We start from the raw sequence: 23,761 nt of genomic DNA on the forward strand, positions 1-23,761 counted from the left end.
TAGTTTTGACTAGTAAAAACTGAATAACATATCTGTACTGAAGAATGACGTCTTGTCTTCCATCCGTCATTCGACCGTTTTCCGGAAGTTCATCAGAGTGTACTTTATAAAGTCAAAACTAAAAACGAAGATTTACAAATGACCACAAGAGCGCAGCACTGCGCTTTTGTCGCGTTTAGTCTGCCACAAACTGCAACCGAAGAAGAGAAGAGAGCAGTTCGTGTTCCAAATATGGATGAAACCACGGAACCGAAGCCGAGTGCCGGTGCTGTTAGCTGACTGACCGCGGCGGTGAGCAGAGCGGGAGTGGAAGCAAGTGTGCTAAATGTGAGTGAAAGCACTTTAAATTCGATTTGACTCGAGAGCAACACATGTTTTAGTTAACTCTTTACGGCAGACGGGTTGCGTTTGTATTCACTGTTTACAGTGTACTGGTGCTGACACTGCCCAAACCTCCTGTCATTGTAGGGTTAACTCGGAAGGAACTGTAAGAAAATGTCAGTGAAGTGTCCTCTTTCACCACCACCTCCTCCACCTCCTCCTGCCCCTGGTCCTCCTCCACCAGCTCCTTCAACTTCGACACGCAAGAAGCTTTATCAGACCATAGCCAGCAGCAGGAGTCCTGTAGAGGGGGACAACACAGAGGCGTGTTTACTGCTCAGTCAGAGGGACAGCAGGTGAGGGAAACACTGAGAGAAATGTCTCTTTATTTGCATAAAAAATAAGTCCCATTTTATTGTCTGGAATTTATATAAACATTTCATAACAGTCTTTTCAAGCAGATAGTAACTACTGTAGTAACTATATCAATGAAGTATTATTTCCTGAAGTAAAATAACACAAAACACCACTATGTCACACACAAGAAAGTTTATAGTTTGCACTATATGTCTCATTGATATTAAAAGAGAGACTTGCCCAAGATAACAGCAACACTTAAAAGTATACAAAAGCTTGTCAGTCTGATATGCTTTGTCTCCACCATCCATCCATCCATCTTATACCACTTTATCCACCACATGAGGGTCATGGGGTGCGCTGGTGTCAGTCCCAGCTGACATAGGGTGAAAGGTGGGGTTCACCCTGGACAGGTCGCCAGTCCATCACAGTGACACAGATAATGACAAACAACTGTCCACTGTCACACTCAAATCTGCATGTTTGGACTGTGGGGAAAAAACTGGAGAAAACCCACGCACACACGGGAAGAACATGCAAACTCCATGCACAAAGGCCCTTGTTCCGACTGGGTCGTGAACCCACACCATGTCATTTTTTATTTTATTTTTTAGAAAATAATTGAATTAATAGTGGATAATATTGTATACTATACATTCACAGGTGTAGAAATGCATTTTCTTATTTCCCTGACTGCCTTTGCTGTTGTGACACTTTCCCCATTGTGAGACTGATAAAGGATTATCTTATCACTTACATTATTAGGTTTAAAGTGCAATGGTAAAATACTTACTGGGTATTGTTAAGGTGTACAGCAAAATTGCTATAACAGCCCTGTACACCTTTGATGACCTCTATCAGGTCAGGTGTTAAAAAAGCGAAATCCATCTTTGCTGACCGGAGCCATCCTCTGAGGGACAACTTTAGATTCAAGATTCAAGATTCTTTATTGTCATTCCAACACACATTAGAACATGAGGTTTGAACGAAAATCCAGGCTTCCAGAACCCGGTCAGCCCAAAAAATAAAAAATAACAGTTTAAATGTAAAATATAAACTTGAAAATTAAAAATGTAAAAATTAAAACCTCTGGAGGTAAGGTGCTGTGTGATAGAATTAAAGAATAGAATAATAAAATTAAAATTAAAATTAAAATGTTTATGCTTTGTTACCGTGATGTAGAACCAACAGGTTCAAAATGTAATATAATTCTGCTGGGATCAGCCCTCTAATATGTCTCCCTTAGTGTTGTACTTATTTATTGTTGTATTTATGTATCTATCGTGTTGTGATGTTTGATGTTTACATATGACTGCCGGAAGTAAACCAAATTGCCCCTTGAGGATAATAAAGACATCTTGAACCTTGGTGTCATGCACTGTGCAACACACACTTTGAGACATTTTTTTCCTCAGATTTACAGAATGTGACTGCGTTTAACAAGTGTTTCTTTTTCCCTATCTGTGAATAAGTTTAAAAACACAACAAGTTTCTTCAATACTCCTTCAGGAGTAAAACTCAATATTTAACGATCATAGAGCAAATGATTGGCCAGCAATTTGCTTTTAAGTTTTAATTTTGTCTACCTCACTTTCTTAAAGCTGGAATATTTCTTTTAAACACAGTCACAGTAAACACAAGGTTCACAAATATCTGATAACACAGACAGTCAGAGATTATACACATGTACCAAATAAGCAGTTATTTTACTTATGCTTGTTTGTAATGTGGATTTTGTGCTCCAGTTTCAGGAAGGACCTGCAGTGGATTCTGGTGAACACATACGTGCCGTCTCTCATCCAAGATGGTCCACAGTAAGCCAGTGAACTTTGGTGCCAACCCGATTCTTGACAAGTAACATTTAATGAAAAGCACGTCATACGTCACACCAGTAGAATGCTTAGCACAGCAGGGCCATTGTGTTATTCATTCGACCTAAATGCTTTAAAGTTGAAGTCATGACACATGACGTGTTCGCTGGAGCGTGACTGTGTGTGTGTGTGTGTGTGTGTGTGTGTGTGTGTGTGTGTGTGTGTGTGACTCATGTGACTCATGTGACACAGGTGTGGTCTGGTGGCACTGTGGATGGCTGCTCACCTTCGACGGCCAGCGCTCAGTGTTGACATGGAAACTGTGGTTCAGACGGCACGGAGCAGGGGATACACAGCACAGGGTGAAATGTTTTCAGGTAATAAAAACATGCAAATCAGTATCACTGCAGACTGGTTCTGATCGAACGTCCAAGCACTGAATACTCCCAAAGCCTCAAAGTAACTTGGCCTATGTCTTACAAACTGTGAAAGTGAAAGAGTGTTGTGTGTATGGCATGCCACACATGACATGAAGACACGGCATCTTCATGGACACAGTCCAGTATTGTTGGTGTTAGTGGTGCAGACATTTTTACTACTGCTGAAGCCAACATGTTAGAGCATTTAAAGCTGTTATGAAACACTTGAAAGCAGGGGGAAAAAAGCTTTTTTTTATGTAAATTTTGTCCACTGGGTCGGAAAAAAAGTCTACTCATCAAGTACATCTGCATCAAATTAGAAACGAGTAAGGAAGTTAGCGAAAAGAACAGCAACCCTTTTTGAAGAAAAAACGGAACAAATGAACGTGAATTGAGAACTGTAATCTTCCTACAAAAATTAAAAAACGTAAGGATGAGGTGACACAACACTTAGCTGGGCTCCATCAGAGTCAGATGCAGGATGAAGTTTAAATAGACCTTGTTTTTAGTGGTGATTTACTCATACGCATACTGTATAAGCTGTCTGACTGTATTGAGTTGTTTTGTTTTTGGTTCATTTGTGTTTATTTCTCATTGAGATGTGTTATATTACCAGCTAACAACATGGCCCTCCTGGCAGAAGAGATCTGTGGCTGTAAGGCTGAACTGCTGTCTGGAGGTTTAAGTGGTAACAACGCTGCAACCATCGTCAAACACCTGTGGGAGAGACAGCCTGTGCTCATCCCGTATCCTTAACCCAAAGTGAAACACGGAGCACTTTTCAAATTAGTTACTTAAAACAAATAACAATCAGGAAAAAGTTCCTGTGCAAAACCTCTATTACCCCCTGTGGACCATAGAGTCCAGATTGGACCTAGTTTTTCTCCCATGCTCCTTTTTTCCTACCCTATTTTGATTTTGATTTACCATGTGTTGTTTATTGTTTACTGTAGCGTTATTTGTCCAAACTAGTTTGTTTTCAACCATAGTGAAGCTGTTTTGCTTTACGTGTGCTGTGTGCTTCTTTTTTTTTATTTGCTTAGTTGTGACATAACATGCCTCACTGTGTGCAGTGTGGAAAAGTCGCCGCAGACAAAACAGAAAAAATACTCCTTTACTGAGAGGGAGTCATGTGGGGATCATAGAAAAGTCTTAGAAAGGTTGTTTTAACGTTCGGTTGGACTGCACAATTCTTTGACAGTATGTACAGATACGATGAGGACTATAACCATGAGCCATGTCAGCGCAGTGGCCACAGGGCACACTGGGCAGTTGCCTCAGGTAAGACGGGATAGTTGGTCAATCAGAGGGAGGTTTTGTTCAGGTGGTCCTGAAAAGCCAGGATTAATGTGATAAAGCATAACACTAAACTCTAAAAAAAAAAATGGTAATGTTGTTTTATTAGCAACACATGAAAGAAGATGATTTGAGGATAGTAATAGAGCATAGTTTTTAAAACAGTATTTGGTTGATCTAGCATTCAAAGAGCAGAGGTGGCATAATGATGCTCTGAGAATGTTACTGAGGAGGCCTAGATGGTGCAGTGTCAGTGGGATGTTCATGTCAGTGCACATTAATACTCTTCAAAATGATTTAAGGAGTCTTTTTGTTAAATTTCCATGAGGAGTTGTGGCATATTTTTGAGTCCTGTCCAAAATCACATTCAGCACTGTTCGTCATCAGTCCCAGCTGTGGAGACATGGAACAGGTCCCTTCTGTTGAGAATAGTTATTTAAATACTTTTTAGATACTGTACATTATTATTATTATTTGTGCTTTCTCTCCAGGTGTTCTCCTCGGTTTGGATCAGGGAAGTGTTAGTGAAAAGCACCATCAGACTGATCCCAGTCTGCCGTGGCTCCACCTGCTTAACGACACCAGTTTCACTTGTCCCGTTGGTAGTTCAGGATTTCGAGAGGTTTACGTCCTGGCTAAGCAGGGGAAAAGTCTGCGCTACCAGCTGTGGAGCCTGGACAGTTTAGCTCAGAGCAATGTGCAACTGAGGACTATGGATCCACAGAGAGCTGATGACGGGACACAGTATGTGGTCCCTGACGGTGGTGTGGAGGCCGGGCTGGCTGGACAGGCGGTGCTGCTCCACACAAGGACACAGGAGCAGTATAAGAAGTGTGAGTGACCCTTCTCACCAAAAGGACCCTGCTGCAGCGAAAGTGTTGGATGCCAAAATGCACTGTGTGTGTGTGTGTGTGTGTGTGTGATCCTACAGTAAATCACATTGGACATACAGTAGGAACAGTCTCTCTCAGGTATAAAACAATATTTTTTAAATGTATTCACCTGGGCTTTACAAAAGACTTTAATACAATGACGGTATTGTATGTTGCACGATTGGTGATCCTAACGGGGAGTGTTGATATGACAATATATTTAGTGTGAGATATTAATAAAAAGAGAAAATCAGGAAGCCATCTCTTGGTAATAAACAAGAGTCTTAGATTCTTAGATCTTAGATTATCTTTTCCTCAAAAACATGATTTAAATTTTAGATGACCTTATTATATTTCCTCATGAGGTTTTTACTATTTATCCATACCCATATATTGCAAACCATATAGCATTATATATGGTGTGCTCCTTATAGTTGGGTGGAGTAATGACAGTGACTTGATGATGCAGAGACACAGATGCGCTCGGGCTGCTACTAACAATTATTTTGCATAAAGGTTAATCTGTATTTATTATTTTCCCTGTTAATCAGGAAATGTCTGTTATGTGGAGCAAAGGAACCTGAAAATATTCACAATTAAGAAGCATCATTAAAAAAAACACTCATACCGACTTAATCCATTATCAAAATAGGTGACAATAAATTAAGTAATCAATTGAAATCGTTGTTTCAACACTATTGTATTTATTATGCTGGGGGCATAGGTTCTGTGTCAGTCCTATGCACAATTATATTTCCATGTTTGTGACGGGTTTGAGATTCGAAAAAAAAAAGAGGAAAAACTCAAAACTCTTAATTTCCAGTTTATTGCAATCCACGACCTTCTGAACAAAGCAGGGATTCATTAACCATTTTCAGCAGTCTGTCTCTGTTTTACAACTTAAAAATGCATGGCCTTTACAAAATGTGGCTGTGAATCCAGTTCTCTTACTAATAAAGCAGCACCCACTCTGTAAAGCTGATAGTTTGACATTTTACAAATATAGATTTGCAGGTAAAGAGATAAAATATTTTGTAAACATCTTTATTCCTCTCATATGTGTATTTCATTTAAAGATGGAAAAAACTAGTTTCCTGAATTTTAAATTTCAATATCATGAGGTCAGCAGTCAACACCCATGTAGACAGTTTGTGTGCCAGTCCAAATGTCCACACACTCATTCACACGCCCACACTCACAGTGCTGCATGACACAGTCCAAGGACATCTAGGAGACTGTTGTGTCCACTGACCTGCTGCGTTCTAGTCCAGGAAATTACAATCGTCCAAATTTATCATAAACTCCAGATCTTGTGTACAAAAATTCAAACCCACAAAGTGAGGTTTACAACATGTTTGACAGCAACAGCCTCACATCCAATAACACGTTATCCTCTGAATCATAAGACATGTTTCAAGATCAGGTGTAAGTTGGTACACAAATGAAATTTCATGAATAGACTAAAAAAACAAAACCTTATCAGTTCAATCGAGTAATTCCAGTTTCATTTCACCCTTTACACCACTTCTTTTTTTTTTTTCCAAATGTAAAACTGTAAATCTGAAACAACACTGACCGGAGAGCATAGAGTGAGAACACCAGTTTAAATCCCTGTTAAGTTGCTTAACGTCTGCATCTGTAAACCCAGTACTTGGCTGCTGCTTCCCACTGTAAGACACGCCGAGGCACTGCTTGATTTGTTCAATGGCTTTGTGAGAATTCATAGTGCAACAAATTCCAGACAAACTACTTGGCAGCCAAGTTGATTCATGCACAGTGGCTTGGAAAAAAAAATAAAAAATAAATCTTTCACTGCATAATCATACAAAAATCCAAATAATGAAACACTTTCAGCTTCTACTAGAAGTTAAACCTCGGGATTAGATGTAAACCACGTGGGTTAAGTCTTTGGAAGAAGAAACAAACCCAGCGGGAGTTCACTGCACTGGAATGATCAAACAGCTCTTTCTTTAAAAATGCTAGGCACAGAAGTTATACAAACAAGATAAGGAGGATATACCAAGGCCAAAAATAACTTTAAATAAAATTGTATTTACACACCAAGTTAGTTAACACGTGGTCTGACCAGTGTTTTAGTGTTGCTGTATATTTAAACATCAAAGGTGGTCCATGACAATAATAAAACTCCATTAGCCAAACTCCACAACTGTGTAAAAATAGGTTTTATACTGCTGTAATAAATTAAGGTCTGACAGAGTGCTCTGTGCAACTCTAACCAGCAGAGGGAGCTGGTGAAGAGGGAGCTGAGTGATGCTAAATATGCGTCTTTGCAGGAAATAATGACTATCAAGGATCCATGAAGTCAGAGGATCATGTTCTCACGGTCAGTGACAAATGATAGAATTCTACACAGAATTCTCCCTCTTCGTCTTTTTAGTACCTTACCTACCACCTGATCGCAGGTCTGTCTGTAATTTCCAAAAATCGGAGCATAATGCACAACATTGGCCTTTAGCATGTTCCACTTTGTAATAGAAATCTTGTCAATGCTTTTCCTCCTCTTCTCAAAACAGGAACAAGAGGATAAAGACACTTGGATCATAGTGTAGGTTTTGAAAAAAAAAAAAAAGCAATCAAACTCTTCTAATCATTCCTTTGGCAGTCTTTACTTTCCCTCAGATTCTCCTCATGTTGCATTTTTTTTTTCCACAGCTTGGAAACTCTCATTCCAGTCTTGATCGTCCTCATCAAGGCGTGTGAGGGAGCATACTTGTGAAAATGTCTATGAGGTTGTCCAGTCCCCACAGGTAGCCGTCCTCCCTGTTGCCCTCCGACCAGGGACTCCTGTGGTCCAGGGTCTGAGGTTCCACGAGTGGAACCGTCTTCCCGAAGTCGATCATCCACACTCTGGCCTTTCCAGATGCATCGTGCACAAACAGCAGAGAGCTGCCCACAACCTGTGATAGGACAAAACCGGTGAGACTAGTGATGTTAGGCGTGTGGGTAATTACACACAGACGCTAATGACAAGATTATATCACATATCTCCAACTTGACCAACAGGTCTGTTGAGAAATCACAGAAAACTGAGTGTGTGTGTGTGTGTGTGTGTGACTCACCTCATGCGTCCTGAAGAAGTGTGACTGCTCAAGGACCGAGCGAAGGTCCTCCAACCGCTGCAGGTAGAGTTTCTATTTAAAAAAAACCAACAACATAAATGTAGAGTGGCAGAACAGGAGTTCTGAAAGAAACAGCCATTTTAAAATCTTGTGTTTATTGTTTCATATTTTATTCTATGCAAAAGAAGATGAATTGCATTCTTTCTGGTCTGTGAAGGCCACCGTAGTTCCCTGAAAAGTGTGTTTAACAATATGCATTCTCACCGTTAGAGGTCACTAATTCTTACACACTGCACTTCTAAATGCATATGCAGTAAGTTTTTACAGTGACAGTAAATACTAGACAATCAGTGTCACTTCTGTTTAAATTATTTTGTAATAAGCCAACTTGAACACATCTAAAGTATGTATTTACTCTTATTTTGATCATAACAGGAGGGAAAATAAATTTTTTCCATCTTGCACCAACATTTTTTTTAAACACACATTTTAAAAAAAACTTTATTTTTTGGCATTGAACTTGTAACTTACCAAAATTTGAGTGTTGCCATCCACAAAGTCCTTCAGGGCCTGCATCACCTGCTCTCTGTTCTTTGTCTTCTTGAAGTTGGTGTTACATGTTCCATCAGCTCTCTGCACAAAACAAGAAAACAGGATATTGTACATTTCCTTTTTCGCTTCATTATTTTTATTTTCATGACCTACATCACTAACAGGTTGTTTTTTTTATATCCAGTACATGTTAGAGTTGTGTTTTTAAGAAACTAAAACCACAAAATAATGGTGATACATAAATACAGCATATCATCATTACATTTCTTTTTTTTTATCCTAGTGTAAGTAAAACTCTACAAAGATCTACAATTACTGGTAAATCATGAAGACCAGCCATGGGTTTAAGTCCCGTTCATGACTGCACATCCAGCCAAAGACTTAAAAAGACTTTTACATTTTATGTTTGTGGTCTAACCAGTGGAATGGACTGATTAATATTACTTCTTGTAGTAACTATTTTTTCCTCCACGGTTACACTGATTGCTGCACCAGGCATGACTCTTCACCTTAATGCCTTCGATGCGGAAGCCCAGAGTGGCCGTGGAGCTGAGTGTCTCCCTCCACTGCATGTATCTGGGTTTGAGGACTCCCTGCTGGGCCCTTTCCTCCTCTGTTGGGGCGCCGGGATCCACCGCAACCATCTTCTCATACATGTCCTTCCGCAAGCGTGGACGCTCTCTAGCTTTTACCAGCTCCTCCTCAAGGTATGTCCTGAAAGGTATTTGTTGTTTAATCTTCCTTCTTTTATTGTAAAATCGGTTAATTTTAAGGTTCTGTCATTTTCTTAGAGCCTTACCTGCTGCCCATCTTACAATCCATGATGGAGGGTGACTCAAAGTCGGCCAGCAGGTCATCCATCACATTATAGTCCTGCTCGTCTCGCTGCACCACACCGTGATAACCAGGTACGTGGGGACGCAGAGTGTCCTTCATCAGTTTCTGTAGACACTGCTGTTCACACTCGCAGTATCGCTTTAGCAAGCGTCCGTTTTCTCCTGCTTGGAAGTTACCTGGAAGGAAATTGTTGAATCATTCTCAAACTTCTAGCTGATACAATCAATTTCCTCTCTCTAGTTTGTATTATAACTCTGAAGATAAAGTCAGGAAGAAAACACAACTTTTACACATGAAATAAATGAGGTATGATTGTTGACTGTATAACCTTTGCTCATAGTAAAATCTTGTTGTTTTTGGTATCAATTTACAGTCATTTTTGCCATTATGGGTCTCTCATTCAAAACAATAACAAAAGACCTAGTTTGAGGACTTCAGGCAGCAGTGTGGGATCATGGGTATTGTAGTCTTGTTTGGTTCCCGTATGCATTTGCAGCAAAGCACAGGAACCAAACGGCAACAAGTAGTCATGATCCATTAGTAACAAATAAACAAAAAGAGACACCACTGGCTCACTAGTAGTACTGAATACCCTTGAGTGGACAATGTTATTAAAAGGTAACAAAAATGAAACAGTCTATGACCTTGAACAGAAATTAGAATGAAGTAAATGAATTATATAATGACCATGTATGCATATTTCACAATGGCACATGTGTGTTTAAGCATACCTGCATGGCCAGCTAATTGCACCCATGGGTAGCGCTTCTTGAAGGACACAATGAAGGGGGACCAGTGGACCATAGTCTTCAACTTTTGCCAGGACTTGTTCTGGGAAACGGGCACAAAACAAAGTACATCATCTTCTTGTTAAGGAGTTGGGTGGTCAGTCACACTAATGACAAAACCAGAGCTGAAAGTGACTAATCAACCTGAGGGTTTATGTTCTGGCCAAACAAAGCACTGAGTGAAATGCAGGCCAATAGTGATTATTCATTAAAAGGAAACACACCCTGTAGTACACACAAGCGCGCCCGCGCACACACGCACACACACACGCACACACACAAACACATCTGTAGACATTGGACAGATCCGCCCATTTGCCCAAGGTTGTACACCCAGGTGGACAACCTACGTGACAAAGCCCATTCATAAAACATTTACCAGAGCCATCGCTGTGGTGTCGTAAAACAGACCTTTATTTTCACACTGTATACAGTATATGTGTGTGTGTGTATTTCAAAGCCAAATCAAATCTTATCAATTTGTATTTGTATAGCACCAAATCACAACATACATTAGCTCAACCTTACACTTTTATGGACAGAGGTGAAGAGAAATCCAACAGTTCACACAGCGAGCCAAGCACTTGGCATCAGTGGAGAGGAGAAAAACAAAACGCTCTGGCAGAACCAGACTCAAAGATGTGCGGCCGGTTGGGGTCAAAGGGGAAAAAGGGGGGGAACAGAAAATAGGGGGCGACTAAAAGGGGGAGAGAAAAGGAAAGGGAAAGGTACTGACAGAAGAGAGAGACCAGGAGCAGATGGAGAACAGTTGTATTAGATTCTAAATTGGCCATGACTGCTCTCACAGGGTTCACTTAGTTTTAGGAATCAGGATACAATTACATAAGGGTTAGATTAGTGTTAAGTTTAAAGTAATTTAGCTTTTAGCTGCTGTGGTTAAGGACAGGGTGGGGGTGTGATAATGCATTATATCAATGACTTGTCCCTGTGGGGATTGTAAAACCGTGTGTGTGTCACTGTTATCTGTGTTGGGAAATACCAGTGCAAGGACAGTGTGCAACAGCAAGTTTGACGCAAGCAATCTGAGAAGAACATGTCATCAACTGATTAGAGTGTGTGTTTGTGTGTGTGTGTGTGTGCGGGAAATCACAACAAACGAGCAGCCAGTTTATGATGGGAATGTGTTAATGTAACAAAGGATACTACCGAAACGCAAACAGGATGACTGAATATTTGTCTTGGCTCTGTCTCAATTACCAAACTCTTGAATCATTCCTTCAGTGTTGTTTTTTTTTAAGTAAACAGACACAGAAACAAACAATGAAAAACAGATGCGATATCATATCACACCAATAATCATTTTCATAAATGTCAAATAATTAGAAATCAGATTTTTTTTGTGTGTGAAATAACAAATCACAAAACCATCTTCTTTTTCTTTTTTTTTTTTTACAACTAAGTCACTTGTGTCAATGACTGCCAAGCCTATCTCTGCCATGTTTACATGTCGGCCTATCTCTTCTCTCACGCATTCCTTCCACAGCTGCTCTGTTGAAACACTGTCACAATAAAACCTAGTCTTCGTGCAGAAATAAACACCTCACACACACACACACACACACACACAAAAGAAGGAAATAGAGTTAGTGTTTACCTCAGACGAACCACACGAAAAAACATTATCGGAAAAATTGATGTAGTGCTGTTCTGTAACTCAAAGCCCTGGAATTTGAACCGCCAATTATTTCAATCCACCCCTTACAATGAGACAGACAGACATAAGAATCTGCTGAAGTTATATTTATGTTGGAATTTTTGTTATTGAGAAAAACTTTGATTCCAAAGGGTTGGAGGCTTTAGCTATTTTAAGATCCCAAAAAAATCCAGAAAGGTTACAGAGCAGTACCTAGTATATAGGTAACTATTCTACTTCCATTTATATTATACAATTATCATTTTGCACATTTCTTCTATTCTTCTTAGGACTCTGCACTGATTTCCACTCATTTAGACAGCTTAAACAATGCGTTATCCCAAACCTTAACATAACTAGTTAGTGTCTAACCTTAATCTAACTACAGTTCAAATCTTAGCCTTAAATTTAACCAGTTCCTCAAAAATTAGGTTAGGCCTCATTAGGAGCCAAGTTTTGGTCTCTATGACAACTAGGAAGAGGTAACAAACACAACAACACACACAACTTAACTCGAGGTCCACCTTTTTTACTTGATAAAATAACTTTTTTAATAAACAGAATAAAAAATATAAAGTTTTAGCGACATGGCACCATTTATCAAGTGTCTCAGAACCAAACTGTGCCGATTAATACCAGTATGTGTACAAATGTATTATGATTTGATGATTCAATTTAATTAGAGTCATTTATTGAATACCAATTGGCCAGTGCCAGTTACTGAAAAAAATATTGACCCCATCAATTGACCTGACCTGAACTTGACAATTTTGACCTGAAGCCTTCCGTTGCTTGCATCACCGGATTGACCTCTGCAACCTTCATCACCTTAGGCCAAAGAGCAGTGATGAAAGAAATGTACAGCTACAGCATTTCACAAAAACGTGCTGCACAGAAGCCACAATTTGCAACATTCCTCATTTCAGTACGTCATGTCACACTGTGCTCCAGCAGCAACAAGTGCTGCAATTCACAGTGAAACATGGTATGGTCCATCTATTACATTGTATATTCTTTGAATGTTTCCATTTCAGCTGTTCTGCTTGGTACTTAAAAATACATTCCTTTAGAGGAAGCCTTCACAGTAATGGAGTGTTGTCATACTCACTTCCATTGTCTCTCAAACCTATGTTGCTGAGGAATCCTTCAAAGGCAAACTGCACAGACAGGTATCCGACCCCGACTTGAAAACTCCCGGTAGGTGGAAAATGTCTCAAGGCAAAGCAAAATTGCCCAAACGTTCTCCAGCAATTCCTCCATTTATCCTGCCCCCCCCCTGTTTACAACAGTACAACACATATCCCCCCTCCAATCTACACCCATGTAAAACACAACAAGTGGTCCACCTTCAGACACTCCACCCAGTCAGTCCAGTAAAACTGTCGCCAGTGCTTGGCCTCCAAAGTGCTGCTGTAAGGGATATTTATGAACCCGTTATGTAAGGTTCATAACACAGAAGGGATAAAGACTGCATGGTGATTCAGATAGTAATCTGAGGAGAGGGGGCACTGGTGTATATGTACATAGTATTTACCTGCTTACTACTGTGAGGTACAGACCTACAGAAAGGGCTGGGTGTGGATTTTTTTAAAATTCACATTACACATAGGATTCTTCAGTTTTGGCTGGCTCACCAACTTTGTGCTCTCACATTTATTCCAAGCAATTTAGATCTTCTTGACATCTTCATTCATTAACACAGAAACACACTCACTACTCCTTTGGGGAATGAGCTCCATCTCTAGTGGTAACTTCCTGCAAGACAGCCAGTCAAGCACTGTGAGATATTGGTCAAACGGCATGCTGCATGCTTACTGGCTGACTCACGCTGGTGAGATTAACTCCTGAGGTACAAAAATTTGATATCAAATGACAACACATATTTAATATCGAGTGATACAGACGTTCAATGCTCAGCCCTACCTAAAGAATCCATTTATACTTGATTGTGAGGACACGTTGATGCCATTTTCTTTAATCCATTAGTCGATCATCAGATAGAAATCAATCAGCTACTGTTATAATCTATTTGTGATTCTTCAGGCAAACATCATATTCACTTCAGGTTCATCAATGTGCAGCTTTTTCTGCCATAAATGATAGAAAAACGGAGTACATTTTGGTGTCGGATAAGAAAAGAAATACCAATAATAACTTTAAATCAACAGTCACATTCGTTTGTAGACAAAAGACACCAAGGATGGAGAGGAGGCTAAAGGAGACACTCAAATCACCACCGTCTTTTATTTCCCTTCTTTTATCAACATCATAACAGGCTCGTTCTCCCTCTTTGTAATTGCTTTATGTGTTTTATGTGATAGCCTTCCTTGTATCCAATGAATCTGACTAATACAGTCACAGACAGACAAGGCTCCAATACCCCATGTTTCCATGATGATAAATCACAAAGTCTAAAGCCTATTTGTCTGTTTCCCTTCTCAAGGTTTTCCCCCTTTCTCTGCGTCAAATTCCTAGAATTCCCAGCATCTCCTAATTATCGGTAAAACGCTTAGCTTTCTCGCTCGTCATAAATTTTGCCCCATCCAAATATTTTAGGCTTTTCTGGGATGTAATTGGAACGACTGGAATGTTTCCCATGTTCATCATGAAGCCAATCACCTAGGCAAACATACCTCGGCCGGGGTCCCTCTGTCCACATGACAACACTAATTACATTACAAAGAGTCATACAAATCTCACACACAAGCTCCTTTCATACATTTGAAAGCCAAGACATCCTCTACATCTTTAACACCAGACACAGCAAGTCATTCACTTACTTGTCAGTATATTAGGTACACCTAGCTAATGGAAGTGACATGAGAAACGTGACTGTTGCTGGTGAAACCATTAATTAAGCTACAACGTGTTTCTTATCCTAATTATCAATGACATTCTCATTCATCAAAAGCCATTGTATCCATTAAAACTATAACTGGATTTATTGAAATCTAACTGAACTTGCAACGGGACAGCTCCACTTTAAGATAATGTTAAACCTACGCCGGTTAAAGTCGCCACTCGCCATTTCTTACCTGACAGAAACAGACGAGGAGGCAGGTGCTGACACAGGCCCACACAGCACCGCAGGGAAAGAACTGAGAATGAAGCCAGCACAGAATACTCTGCGCCATCAGTACAGGGTCTCCACAGACGACCACCTCCAGGGATGTGTGTCTCACTGTGGGACTGAGATCCTTCACAGTCATCTGTTGGCTTTTTGAAAAGCGGCTCTAGGTAGATTGTGGATAAAGCGCCGTTGTATTACTGCTGTTAAGCATCGATCATTCAACCCATCTACTCCTCTGCAACATCTTTTTGTCAACCAAATTCACTATTTCATCACCCTGTCAACCACCCTTCCTCTCTCGACACTTGCTCAACACACCGTGTCTTCTGCTCTGTCGTCAAGTCTATCTACGTACTGTCCTGAAGCTGTAGCCTTTACTTTCAACCGTCTGCCTGCTCGTACATGTTCACTTCAACTGTGTCTCCTTCTTTAAAGCCTCTCGACTCTGAAGGTACAGGAATCGGTTTCTTTTTCTACTCAGTCAAACCGTTGACCCTAACCACCCCCGCCCGCCCCCCATCTCACTCCCACAAAATCCCCCCCACAGGGCTTTTCCTAAGCCTGACACTGAGCCAGGATTCATGACTGACTGACTGCATTGAGAGACAACAGGCCTTCACACACACGATCTGGCTCTCCTTTTTGCCTGCATGACAAATTCCTCTCTACTATGTAACCTACAGGTGTGCACATGTTTGTGTGTGTGTGTGTGTGTGTGTGTGTGTGCGTACACAAAACAGAACCTGTCAGACAACTATCATAGGCTTCAGCAGTAACAACACATGCGTACATTGGGAGGGTGTTTTCAGGTTCTGCCAATGCTCTTTTCTCCAGAGTTGTCGACATAAACCAAGCTCAGCTGTGGTGGCAAATACTGTATACACTTATGCCACTTATTTACTGCTCTTCTCTACCTTTTAACATTGTGTCTTCTGAGGTTTTGGGAAAAGTGTTGGAGACATTTCATAACGTAGAGCTCTCAGAGAAGAACAAAAATACCTAATGGTATAATAAATAATACTGGTTTTAATTGAATTTTGGTTGCAGATCAAATTTATAATATAAACAAAAAAAATGCAGTTATTAATACAACACAGCATCTGAATATTCATCTACTCCTGTGTGAGTGGTAATGATTTCCATTTTTAAAGCATGTACTTCTCTCTTTTCTGTTTTCATTTCATATGACGGGGTTTTTTCCGCTTATTAAGTTTGTTTCAAGCTATGTGGGAGTTGTGTGTGGGACTTGGAATAATGAGCAACATGGAACACAATTCAGCAGTTGGGGCTCACATGAATAATGGTGTATAAATCATCACGTGTAGGCTCTGTGTTCATACCGTCAGTCAGTGTTTTTTGTCTGTGTTCTGTCTTCTTTCAGCTTGCTATTATTTTCCTCTTTCGTTTTCTGTCTTACTGTATGTCTCATAACGTCTGAGGAAATTATTAGGCTTTTTTTGTAAGAGGCTCACTGTGGGGGAGAAAAGGTTCCTCCTACTCTTTAGCTGGAAAGACGTTTAGGAATTTGAACGTTCAAATGTAGGGGACAGACTAAAAACTGTCTGTGAGAAAGAGAGAACAAGACAAGACAAGAGAGGAGGAAAAAACAACAACATATAGTATATGGCATCACATAGCAACCGGCTCTGCTTTTAGCCCAATTTTCCATGACACACACACTCAACTCTGAATGCAAAATAGCATTACTGCAAATGTGTATTTGTGTGTCTCAGCATGCATGTGTGAGCAAGTATCTGTTCACATCAGCGAGCATATGAAATGTAACAGGTTTGGCTGGGAGCTGACAGCATGACTCCAACTTTTAAAAGCTGAGAACAACAAACACACGGACACACCCTCCTTCCACTAATTACTATAAAACTGACAGGGCTTTAACACAACTATATATATGGGGGGGGTATAGGTTAAAAAGGTGACCATTATAAAACTGCTCTTATCAGAAACATCACTTATCACAGGCCAACATCATCATGTTTTGATGAAACAGCTCAAGTGCAACCACTCCCCACGTTGCTCATTTCCTGGCTGTAATAGCCAGGAAATTACATGGGCCACTGACCTGCTGATAGAAATGATTATTAATGGTAGCCAATCACTTTAATTAAAGCTGTTGGGAAATGTGTGCATGGAGGAGAGCCATTCTCATCATGTGACTAAAAATAACACCGACTTAGGACAGGAAACACAATAGCAGGGTCAAAAATGATCAGAATGTTCAATGTTTGTATATTTTTTTACATTGTACAGTTTGATTTATGTACATTTATGTTTTATCTTACCACCACATAGGGACACATTTCTTGAAAATGGGATTATTTGAATGGGAACCCAAACACAACAAATTGTAGACAAGTTGTAGCTGATTTATGAGTATTAGGTAATGTGTGTATTTTTCATAGTATAGTAGAAGTATATATGTTGTGGTAGGTGTGCTCTACTGTTTTGGAGATACATGTGTAACCTCCCTGAGAAACTGAAATGATTAACCTTCAAGCTTTGCTTTGATGTTTATATAGATCTGGGTCGGTCATTTTAAAGATGAGACACAACAATATAAGAGTAATTAGTCATTGCTTTGTGACCTCTCTTCACTTCACAGTGATTATAGAGAATGAGTCAAGTGTTTCCGTTTCTGTGTATCATGTCTTTATTTCCCCTCTGGGAAAAAGAAGTAAAAAGAAAAAATACCAGACAAGGGTGGAACAGTGGAAAAATAACTCGGGCTACATTATTAAAATGTAAACAATTTCAGCCCAGTTTTCTAGTTTAGCAAGTAAGCATCTCTCTCCCAATCACAGAGAACCTGAGGAGACTCACATGCTGCCAAGAAGAGAGGTGTGGACTGAGTGCCGGACACATCCTGTTTTTAAGTCGCGTCCCATTCCAAGCATTTCTCGTCATGCAGCATCAAAGACTGACTGACAGACAGACAGCTTCCTACATGGAAACTTTAAATTGCGCGTCATGCCTGGAGGTGAAGAATACCATGAACTCCTGTGGCAGAAGACTTTGTCTAAATGACCTCTAATAGCATTTGTCTCGCCTAACAGTAAATGAGCAGTACAGTACAGTGGAGGCAGCAATAATAATGGGGTGACAAATTATACAAATATGCATTGAGACTACGAGTGGTGAGACATGGCTGAGCTCATCAAAGCCTTGTGATCATGAGCCATGTGAGTCGAGTGACACAGAAAGGGTGGAAAATCCCACCGAGCCCATTTCTTCCTACTTTGTGTACATTTTTTTTGGAGTCATTTGTTCCATTTATCAGAGTGGTGCGAGTCCAAACATCACAGCTCTGAACCAAAGATGTGATTCTAAACCAGCAGATCCAGCAAAACCACATGAATCGCACACTGTAGGTGGAACCTGCTTTTACTTTGACATTGTCGTATTCTTGATACTGACAAATCACGGGCATTTCTGACTCCTGACTGCGTTTCAGCCGTGTGAATTAGAGCCGCACAAAACGTTGAAAATGAATTGTCAGGCGCAACATACTGTACAATTACAATCAACATATTATAATGACTGGTTGAAATGTGGCAAATTTGTTGTTCTAATTTTGTTTGGCTTGAGGACTTGCATGAAGTTAGACCAAGTTTTATGGTTTTGTTATTATCCATTTTATCATCTGGTATAGCCTGGCACACTTTATTCATTTATTGCAACCATCCAGATAGTATGGACTGTAAGGATAAGAACTAAAAGCAGAAAGACATTTACCCTGCAGACTTCAGTATTTGTTTATCACAAGTTATTACGGCATGTTTTCATAATATTGTGCACCTGTAGTGACAGGCCTGATGTGTGTGTATCCACTGATTGGTGTGAGGGTCGTTGTGCAACAAGGTGCAAATGCAGGAGTGCGTCTTCATGTCTCCAGGAGCTATCTGATGACTAAACAAGTGTTGACCTGCATGTATCCTGTAAGAAGAGTGAGCAATGTTTCCGCAGGTGAGGAGTGGCCCACAATCACAAGCTGCTCCGTACACTTGCTGGCCACTTTGTTAGGTACACAGTATATCTCAACAAAGTGCTGTAGTTTATCTGCTGTTGTGTGTTCAAGGTTCAACATGTTGTGAACTTAGTCTTCTGCAATACGTTTTCACCCAGAGAACTGTGTCTCACTGGATATTTTTCAGACCCCTCTCTGTCAACCCTAGAGATGGTCGTGTGTGAAAATCTGTCTGTCGGTCTGGTACTGGTCAAAATATCTTACAGACTGAAATGTAAATTCACAGAAGCATGTATGTCACATGCTTCTCTATGCACAGATGAGGTTTGGGCTGTTTATTTCTTCAATATGTGTTAAACAGTTGGAGAATTGTGTCTTTGAAATGACACAGAAAATGTCATTTCTAAAATGACTGTATTGGACTAACATCGATAGATATTAGAGTTTGTGTTATCGGTCACAAAAAAGTGGTGTCATCCCACTTAAATCACATTTCCTTCCTAGTTGTGATGCTGCATTTGAACATTAACAGGTCCTCTACCTGCACGGATGTATTGAGTCTGCCATGTGATTGGAATATAAAATAAAATTTGTTTAACAAGCAGTTGGACAGTGTGCCTGATAAACTGTACAGTTAGTTTTTGTTTGCTACGGTCTATGGTTGTTTGCACAATATTTGCATTTGTGATTTTTTTTTGGTAGGCAGAGCAGTGAGAACGGATCATGACTTTGTTTTGATTGAGCATAGCTGTGGGATTTCTAAATGACTGAAACATCGTAAAAATCAAAAGGGAGAAGACACTCACCACTGTCCCGTCGTCTGGACTGCACAGAGACCGGGCAGGAGACAAACTGGATTCAATGTCGCTGCCGGTGAAGTCATCCTCGGACTCCTCAAAGGACGATGCGGAGGAAAGGCCGATGGACGATGAGTTGGACAACTTCCTCAGTGAGCGCATCAGGGCCGGGGAGCCCCCGCAGCCGCTGTCCGAGCAGGGAGACTCGTCCTCGGCGCGAGGCTCCAGACAAGAGCTGAGATCCGTGGAGACGGTCAGCAAAGGCGGGGCCCCGTGGGAGCGGATTGGACTGGGGTCCCTGGTTATAATGAGTTTCGGTATGGTCCCCGGGTAACTCGGTGTTCCTGTCGGGATCCATGTGTCCTGACCAGAGTCTTTTCTGTGCTCGGTTTCAACCGCACAGCAGTTGTTTAAATCCCCGGCCGCGCTGGGCGGACATGAGACGTCGCTGCGGTCAGTTTTTGTCATTTCTGCCTCCGTGTGTTCGTCCGTTATCGACAGTCCACTGTCCAAAGGTTGATCCGGGAGCGAAGTAGTCAGAGTCCGCTGAATGTCCGGGTCAGAGGTGAACGGAGCGGCTGCGGTCACACAACTCCCTGTCAATAACCGAACCTCGGGCTCAGGGCGACCGTCGTTGTTTGTTGCCCCCAGTGGATGATCTTCCATGGCCCTCGCTGGGGGATCCGAGGCATTGTCTTCCCGCTCGGGTTTCGGATCCTCGATGCCCGCACCGCTGACTTCACCAGGCCGCTTAACGGTACCCGACGCATCGGACGAGCCAGTCGTCTCCTCTCCGGTCACGGCGTCTTGGTAAGCGTCGGTGTTGGCATCCAGGCTCGTCGGTGTTTTCAAACAACCCGTGGCTGCTGCTCCCCGTTCCCCAACCGCCGACACAGCCTCGTCCCTGGGCAACTTTCCCACTCTGTGATCGCGTCGCGTCGCCGCCGCTCCGTTTCCGCAACAGAAACCGCCTTCTGTTTGGCTGGAGTCTCGCTTTCTCCTTCCAAGACACGACAGCACTTTATTTTTCATCGGATTCCTCCTGAAATGTCCTCTCCGTGGCTTCTCTCCGCTCCTCGGTTCGCGGACGCAGACTCGCTGCTGGTTCTCGTCTGCGCTCCACCGCGTTCTGCCTGGGGTGGCGGCGCTGCTGTGCGACAGATCCGAGCAGGTTTGGCCCATCCTTCATGCCGTAGTAGTAACAGTAAACCCAGACACACCTTCAGGAGCTGATTTCGAAAATATCTGAAACCAATTAGACCCTGACTTGTACCATGTACTGTCTGCCGTTGGTCATATTGTCCACTTATGCGGCCTGTTGAACCAGTGAGCCGTCCATTAAACCACGTGGGACTTATTCATATCTGTGGGAACAAACAAAAGGGTGAATCATTTTGTAAACACATCACCTACAAGAGCAAACAATCACCTGCTATGATCATACATTCAGTATTAAAGCCACAACCACTCCCTTTCACCTTAAACGCCATTAATCAGACTGATGATACCATCATTAACACACATGAGTGCCTCCAAATTGTCAAAAGCCTCAGTAAACAAACATTGGCTTTCAAGAATTCAAATGAGCTGTGCTGCATCAATTTCAAAATAAAACTTGTATTTCCTGGTTTTGACAAAGCTGACAAGAGGAAGTCGAATGTAGTTGCAACGACATAAATTCACCGGTGAAGATGTTAACAGGAAGTGGTTTAAAGTGGCAGAGAAAGAAAGAAAGAAAGAAAGAAAGGATGAAAGAAATACAAGGTTTCATAGTGTTTTTGAGATTCACTTGTTAGAGAAACACTGCCCTCCTGTGACTGGACACCACACCTCTGTCCATGTACGTTTGTTGTGTCCGTGTCACGTGTTGCTTTAAACCCCAGTGGTTACATTTAAAGGGTATGCTTTCATCTTAAAATTGTCAACAAAAGTCTGTGCAACAAACTATTCCCATGTTAAACTGTAGAATAATTTTCACAAGGGTTAACCTTCTGATCAAACAAGTTAAAGAAAACAGGAAAAATGCATTTCTTTTACAACTGATTTAAGTTAAACGGCAGTTTCACCCATTTTTTTCCCCCACATAATGAATTTAAGTTTGCTGCTGTTTGTTTAATTCATGTTCTATTCTAGAGTCTGATTAAATTTGACCAGTTTTTTCAGATCTTTTACTCAGAACTTGACAGAAACACAGTAATACGGAGCCCCTAAAGGGACATCGAAAAAAAAACTAAAAACTAAACGTTTCTGGTGCGCACAGTAAAGAGCAATGTAGGGCTTTTATTTTCTTTGTAGGAAGCAACTTTGACATCGACTTTTTTTTAGATTTATTTATTTTTTTCAATCCCAACTTCTTCTGTTGTTGTGGGAATGAGACTTGTATCTCAGATCCACTGTCTAATGATCAAATAACACATTTATCTCTGGCAATTAGTTAAAAAGAAAGAAAAAAAACCCTGTATATTTCTTGGGTGAACACTTAGTTGTAACTTCTCAACTGGCTTTTTTTTCTTACAGCAGTAGACATTAACTCATGTACTATAGTAAACACAGGTGTTCACACATTAACAAAGAACAGCACCTTTGTTAATGTGCTTATCTAACACCTGTGTTTACCTTCGTTTCCCCTGTCAAATGGTTGCAAGGTGCACAGTGGACTTTAGGCCACACATTCGGCCATAATCGATAGTGAAATATCGCTTGATATTAAACAAGCATTATTCCATCATAAAACAGCATTCATTCCATCATCAGACATGCAGTATGGCATCCTATAGAAAAATGGAAACTATTCTACATGTGATACAGTGAGCTGTTGAATGAGAGTGTGTTTTACTGTGACTGTCACTGTCAGGATTGAATGGTCACAGAAAGGAAATGAGACGGGAAGGATAGCAGTGGAAAGAACAGCTCATTGTGTAACACACACACAAGTCAAGAACATTCTTGTGTAATCAAAATCATAAATTATCCTAAGCTACATAGTGACTCATGCAACACCGAGCGCTCCTATAATCTTCAAATCAGGATCCTCGTAAACTTAAGTACACGCTGACGTACACACATGTCAAAATGTAAATGGAACATGGACAATCAAAGATTTGCATGTTCCAGTTTGACCCATGTGTTATTCCTCAGTAAACAACCTCACACTAACATATCCAAGATGTTTATATCCACCAGTCACACGGTCATCAATCAGAATACACTTATATTTGTCCTAAAAATAAATATCCATTATTTCTGAATGAAACTATTAGTTTTTAATAAAGGAAGTGAAGAAGTAATGTTTGTGGTTAAATGTAACTTAATAAGTAAGTAGAGATATGAGGTACTTGTACTTTACATCCCTTTTAAGCTGTTTTCTCCACTACATTTCAATACAATACATGTAATCTAGAATATGTATTGTTTTAGCCTAAACTATATATTTAGTTAGAACATTGTCAATCTCAACCGGCAAAATACAAGAGGACATGATTTGTGCATAATAGGCACTTTTGATACTTACACATTTGTTTTAAGAATTTGTTTCAATTATTATACACCCAGTACTTTTATTTGTATTTGTAATGAGAATTTTCCTGGTACTTTTACTTGTGATTTACTTGTGACTTGTGAAGGTTATCTGTGATACCTTTCCTCATGAAACGAGTTTAAGTATTTCTAGTACTTGTGATAAAAGTAATTCTGGTACCTTTACATATGATGATACAGTTATTTCTGGTTCTTTTAAAGAAGCCAGTATACTTTATGACAGTTATGGTTAATAAGTTGCTTGCCTATTACAACACAGTGGAAAAAGGAGACAAACTTACTGTCGAGATGAGTTCCTCTTGCTGTGGTGCATGTGAAGCAGCTAATGTGGGTGATATTGTTATAACAGACTAGCAGCAGGGTGTGTGTGGGGGGATGTGTCTGCAGC

The 23,761-nt window shown here is 40.7% G+C and overlaps 2 protein-coding genes across 3 annotated transcripts; one reads left to right on the forward strand and one right to left on the reverse strand.

The window, feature by feature from the left end:
• Nucleotides 1-176: 176 nt before the first annotated feature.
• On the forward strand, nucleotides 177-6,616 carry lg8h19orf54 (linkage group 8 C19orf54 homolog). Its single transcript, XM_044031722.1, has 7 exons — nucleotides 177-327; nucleotides 469-677; nucleotides 2,424-2,492; nucleotides 2,742-2,866; nucleotides 3,525-3,654; nucleotides 4,119-4,189; nucleotides 4,696-6,616. The coding sequence occupies exons 2-7, from the start codon at nucleotides 496-498 to the stop codon at nucleotides 5,043-5,045; spliced, it is 927 nt and encodes a 308-aa protein (XP_043887657.1). The 5' UTR covers nucleotides 177-327; nucleotides 469-495; the 3' UTR covers nucleotides 5,046-6,616.
• Nucleotides 5,887-23,684, reverse strand: itpkcb (inositol-trisphosphate 3-kinase Cb). Of its 2 annotated transcripts, none has more exons than XM_044031717.1 (8): nucleotides 23,655-23,684; nucleotides 19,846-21,200; nucleotides 10,277-10,376; nucleotides 9,508-9,721; nucleotides 9,218-9,422; nucleotides 8,688-8,789; nucleotides 8,157-8,228; nucleotides 5,887-7,994 (listed from the first exon to the last, which is right to left on the reverse strand). In XM_044031717.1, the coding sequence occupies exons 2-8, from the start codon at nucleotides 21,016-21,018 to the stop codon at nucleotides 7,785-7,787; spliced, it is 2,076 nt and encodes a 691-aa protein (XP_043887652.1). In that variant the 5' UTR covers nucleotides 21,019-21,200; nucleotides 23,655-23,684; the 3' UTR covers nucleotides 5,887-7,784. The 2 variants fall into 2 exon arrangements, with proteins under 2 accessions (XP_043887652.1, XP_043887651.1); XM_044031716.1 differs by lacking the exon at nucleotides 23,655-23,684 and adding an exon at nucleotides 21,315-21,579.
• Nucleotides 23,685-23,761: the final 77 nt, after the last annotated feature.

Source organism: Solea senegalensis, linkage group LG8 (genome assembly GCF_019176455.1).
Source record: "Solea senegalensis isolate Sse05_10M linkage group LG8, IFAPA_SoseM_1, whole genome shotgun sequence".
Taxonomy (NCBI): domain Eukaryota; kingdom Metazoa; phylum Chordata; class Actinopteri; order Pleuronectiformes; family Soleidae; genus Solea; species Solea senegalensis.

Bases quoted from the DNA above. Each gene is read 5' to 3' on its own strand.
- lg8h19orf54 (XM_044031722.1), top strand. From the start codon at position 496: ATGTCAGTGAAGTGTCCTCTTTCACCACCACCTCCTCCACCTCCTCCT. The intron at 678-2,423 runs GTGAGGGAAACA...TTTGTGCTCCAG, and splicing joins CTCAGTCAGAGGGACAGCAG to TTTCAGGAAGGACCTGCAGT. The intron at 4,190-4,695 runs GTAAGACGGGAT...CTTTCTCTCCAG, and splicing joins ACACTGGGCAGTTGCCTCAG to GTGTTCTCCTCGGTTTGGAT.
- itpkcb (XM_044031717.1), bottom strand. From the start codon at position 21,018: ATGGGCCAAACCTGCTCGGATCTGTCGCACAGCAGCGCCGCCACCCCA. The intron at 9,722-10,276 runs GTATGCTTAAAC...ATTTCCTTCCAG, and splicing joins GCAATTAGCTGGCCATGCAG to GTAACTTCCAAGCAGGAGAA. The intron at 9,423-9,507 runs GTAAGGCTCTAA...AATACCTTTCAG, and splicing joins GATTGTAAGATGGGCAGCAG to GACATACCTTGAGGAGGAGC.